A 5,235-nucleotide genomic window follows, 5' to 3' on the forward strand; every position below is an offset into this window, starting at 1 on the left:
ACTGACTGGCCCTAAGTCCCAGCGCCGTCGCGCAAGGCATCGGCGGTTTGGCTCAGATCCGCATATGGTAAACAATCAATCACATTTCAGGCCATCATGTTCTCACATGAAGACATAGTGTATCACAAGAAAACAAAGTTGATTGATCTCCATGTAGTTTTCTAGCTGGAAACATGACGTCCTGGATTAAGATAGCGACTTTCCCATTAAGTTTAGTTGTTGTATTTGAGTAGACAAGTGCGGAACAACCTTTGTAGATATGGAAGCGGAATTGGAGAAATGAGATGAAAAATTCCAAATTGTGATAAGGGCCTGCTGATTCTCTTAAGTGGTAGACCCATATATTTCATGGAAGAAATACTTGAATGGGAGTCAATCAGATGTTCAAATTGGCCAGTGCTTTTGATTAATCTCTGTATAACTCTTTGTCTTGAATGTCTAAATCTCCACTGATAACCTGATGCAATCATACTTGTCACTATAAAGCGGACCATATGAGATAGACTCGTCCTCACCTCTACCCTCATCATATCCAGTTCCCAATTCCGACCGGCCAATGTTCCACGGAATAAGACTCGCTTCCCCGCTGAGAATAATATAACCTCATCATCGGGAATAATCTTAGATGGGACGACATAATTTACGAGCATGCTATCATCCTCCGTGTCCTGTCCGATTAACAGGTTAGTATTGAAGTTGATAAAAGTGTTCCCAATTGCTTACATGTTCGTCGAATCCATCATGTCTTATGATTAAGGAGATGGGCCCTTGAAGCCCGAGGCTTGATTTAGAGTGAAAAGTCTGAACAATAACACCTAGTGAATGAACTCGAGTTTCTCCGCCGGCGTGCGTAGTCGGAACTTCGCGGGTGTTGTTAATGTCGAAAATTACGAATGGCATTTCGTGCCTCTTTGCCCCAACAAGAAAACCCTCTATGGCATATGTTTTACCGTAAGTCAACTTGCGGGAGAAGTTGGCGCAATACATTAACCGAACACAGGTGTGGTCCTTGTCCGCCATCAATCCACCAGAAACATGGTACTTGGCACGAGTCATATTCCGCCTTTAATCCATTTGTTGGTGACTGGTAAACAGACTTGTCAAAGTTGTGAGAAAAAAGTGTCTGTACTTTTGACGGATAAACTGGGTCGTGCTTACTGTGTGTGATACCGAGAAAACTCCTGAAAACTCAAACCAAGAACCGCACTCAACATTTGCTTCACGAAAAAAGCAAGTCTTCATGCTTGTTAATGATTGGGGCAAAGCTCTCCATCTGTTTAAGGACGCCTTTTAACTTGATTTTCGTGATATCAACGCGAGTGAGCAGCTACTCCATTAGACCCTGGGGAAGACCCTGTCAAACCCTTAGTGCCCCTTGGGGTGAGTTCGACCATCAGCCGCAATGATCAATAGAGATTGTACAAAGGTCAAAAACAGATACTTCCAGTAATGTTGACTACTGAGGATTAGAGCCCTTGTTAGGCGGAATTTCATTAACAGTCTGTCGCCCTGGTGATCAAACGCGAAAGACGACGGTAAAGGTGGGATGGGTAGGAGATTTTTTGTCTCTGACCTTTCAGGGACGAATTTGTCTTATTTCCTAGTATGTTGCAAAATGTATGAGTAAGGGATTCTGTGAGAAAACAAGATTTTCTCGAAGATGAGCCTCAAGTGGTGCTCAAAACTACCGCCTATTAGATACTCGGCTCTTTGTTGAAGGGGGTTATCTTCAATTGTGAGTCTGTTGCTTGAGAATAACAACATACCAGAACAGTATTTTAACACATCAAGAAGTCATAGCAATCATTGTTATCACGGAGAGACGTCATCATCCGAGGTTTTGATTTTGAGCCAAAACTCAATGTAGTCACTTTGGAGAGGGCGGTGGTCGATATTCTCCAGACCAATACAATCAACAAGGACTCCGGTGTTTCACTGCGTCAACTAAGTGACCAACAAGAACTCCCATGTTTCACTAGGTTAACTAAGTGACCACTCGCCCAAAATACTAACTTGAACAGAAACATTTAAACAATCAACACTCAGCATTAAGCTAAATGAGATTGATGATCATAAAAATTTGACAGAGGAAAAAACAGAGTCAGTTGTTCTTGACTAAAGTAATAATTAAGTTTGAGATTGAGAATAACTAATTCAATCCTAACTGACTAACAAAGCTAGCAAGCGGGTAGGGGCGTCAAATTATCATAATGACGAGTAGAAGTATTATGTTTGACAAGAACTGAGGATCAATCTTGAATTGAGATGAAAGTATGCTTAGGACCATTAGCGTAATTTGGACGGCCCCCAGTTATTCCTGAAGTCACCTGAAAAAATTTCGCAATGAGATGATATATTTATCAACACTATTAAAGTCGAAGACGTACGTTTACAATTAACCTGCCAGTCTTAACTTTGAATCCAATGATATACCAGCAAACCTCACTCGAATACCCGGTTCCAACCGGACAAAGTCATCAACCAGAATTTGAGAGCTGTCAAGTACATACTTGGCGTAAAGTTCGCCAGAAGTTGTGCTCTAGGAGAATGTCAATACTAATACACTCGATGGGAAAATGCGCGAGTCGACTCACATCTGATTTGTGGCCAACAATCATCTCAATAACATTGGTGTTGGTTCTTCCATTACTCCTGTTAGCCAGGTCTGGTAAAAGGCGAACCCAACGTATTGTGCCCACCCCAATAATTGAGATAAGTGACGATGAGGATGACAACCTCGTGTGCCGAATTTGATGAATTCCAACCGGAGAGTATAAGAACTGTAGATTACCTAGAGGTTTGGATATAATTACTTCTCCTCGAAGGTTGTAATATTTGCCAATAGCGATTCCTCCTGGATTATCAGAGGTCGGTCCTAGTATGACACTAAATTTGGATGCTTGGGATTTATGGTCTCCTTTCACTTCAATTATAGATTGGGTTGTGGCTGATATGTCTCCCTGGTTTGGTGTGAGGTTAATATCTCTGGTGAATTCAGCGGTGAGTGTTTAGAATAAAGAGATGAACAGTGACTAACCATCGCAACTGCCTGAAATTTTCCTTCAAACCACATTCCGTCAATATCACCTATTTGATCTGGTGAAGACATCCGGGCAACTTTCTGGAAATAAGAGTTGTTGGTATCGGTCATGGTGAATAATAGAAAAAACAATAAGTGTGACTCAACTGGAAGTTTAAATAGATTGTTGGGACCCTGCAGAACTGACGATTTGCCTTAATTCTTTGAGAATAATGAAGAGCCCATCAACTCAGACACAGTATAATCAAACAAGACCCTAGACCCTTTATCTACGGCATGAGGTGATGGTTGAGCATAGGAATAATGTGGCGTTTGTTGTTGGAGTTTCTGGCCCTACATTTGACAACTATCAAGTCGGTTACAGTAGAGGAAATCCATGGAAATGGCTTGAATGCAGGGTCCCTTCAGGCGAAGTGCTAGTCCTCTATTTAACTTTCCCAGGTTGATGTTGAAAGTTAACCAATATACCGCTTGGCCAAATAGGATGATTTGTCTTTGGAAAAAATAGTCAACCTCGAGATGAGTTGATATTAAACTGGGTTAATGAGTTGTCTGTTGCCTTCACGCTAATTTTGAGGAACGATAATGTCGACTTCAGGTACACTAATCACATGATAGGAGTCCGCTTACTGGCCGGGCCTTTGGCCGAGCCGTAGAACCGCTGCAGCAACCTTTTTGAATCTCCCGTTACCCTCAAGACCAAATGCACCAACTTGAAGGCGGATTCTTTTAATTAGCTTCAGCTGGCGAATTAACTTCCATATCGGCGAAAAATTTAATGGTAGCATTTCATTCTATGTCGTCAATATTCATTTCATCCTGATGCGTGTCAAATTTTAAGTGTTATATGGCCGACTTGTTCTTTACATGAAGACTCAGGTTTTTAACAAGAAAAGAATATATTGCACCTAATGTATTTAGCCAAAAGATAATTCCTTGCACCCCTTTAGGCAACCACCGCACCCCTTTACTCGACCACCAAGTCTATCAAGCAATTACAATGGCTCTTGCAAGCGTCCGATACCATTTTTAGCAAATGCTATTTATAGGATTAAAGTCATTGTACCAAGACCAGGCAAATAAGAACATGCAATACTGAACTTTGACAATTAAATCTGTTTGGTCTCAGGCAACAAGTATTGGGTTATAATACCTGATGTGAGCTCTAGAGATGCTAGAAAAGCTTTATTGAAGTACCAAAATCCAGCTTAACAATAGTCATGGTAAATTGGGAGATAAGAGTTTCATTCACAAATGGGGACTTATTTGATTATCATGTGAGATATGATGAATGCAGTGGTGTGAAGAACATGAATAGAGAAATTATAATCAGGTTTGTGGGATCAATCCTAAGTAGGGGACTTAATTGTCCTAAGTCTTCAGAAAAACGAGACAACAATCTTACATTCAATCCAGCTTCACAAGTAGGTGAAGCAACCAACCCTTTGATGAAAGATGAATAATTTGTCCACTAATCGGAGTGTCGCTCAATTCACCCAAAGTGAACCTGTGAATAATATAAGTTTTTGAAGCAAAGAATAAAAAATTTAAGACATACCTCGACGATCATTAGGCCACTTTTTTCATCAATGCCCTGAAGTCTTCCACACAAATCAACACAATCCCCAAATTCAAACCACGGTAAATGGGAAACACCAAATTTTTCAGGTGTAATGATATAGTTGACGTAGACTCGGTTGTGGTCAAAGCCCTTTAATTAATGAGGTCAGCCAAATGACATTAAAGTTTTCCTCAAGAAATGATTAACCTTTAAGTTATGAAAAACCATGAGTCTCATTGCTTTATTCCCACTGCCAGCAACAGGCTCAATGACCTCGTTCTTGAATATCATACCAACACCGGAGAATAAGACACCTCTCCTCGACAGTAGAGGACCACAAAAGGTCTTTTTGGTAACAGTGGAGGGAATGGCTTCAAGAATTGGAACCCAATCGGCGCCAAGACCGACTACATTCCCTTTGCATGCGTGTTTTTCTCCGAAGATGAGGACTTTTGTCGGTGGTTTGGCAGAGGTCAACATAACTGGGAGGCCGCGAGATGAATGGAAAAAACCTGAAGTCCAAGCATAATTTTCTCCTATGTGCATATCTTGAAATTGCGGATCTGCGTAGTCCATCCGTGACTAAAATTCATGTCGTAAGGTTTTTATCTTCAGATTAGATGAATGTAAGTGC

The 5,235-nt window shown here is 41.0% G+C and overlaps 1 protein-coding gene across 1 annotated transcript; it reads right to left on the minus strand.

Annotated features, from left to right (window-relative positions):
• Positions 1 to 406: 406 nt before the first annotated feature.
• Positions 407 to 1,214, minus strand: PtA15_3A551 (uncharacterized protein; the record flags this gene model as incomplete). The annotated part of the gene is made up of 4 exons (XM_053167530.1): positions 407 to 457; positions 516 to 668; positions 724 to 1,063; positions 1,159 to 1,214. The coding sequence occupies 4 exons, from the start codon at positions 1,212 to 1,214 to the stop codon at positions 407 to 409; spliced, it is 600 nt and encodes a 199-aa protein (XP_053018737.1).
• Positions 1,215 to 5,235: the final 4,021 nt, after the last annotated feature.

Source organism: Puccinia triticina, chromosome 3A, assembly GCF_026914185.1.
Source record: "Puccinia triticina chromosome 3A, complete sequence".
Classification (NCBI taxonomy): domain Eukaryota; kingdom Fungi; phylum Basidiomycota; class Pucciniomycetes; order Pucciniales; family Pucciniaceae; genus Puccinia; species Puccinia triticina.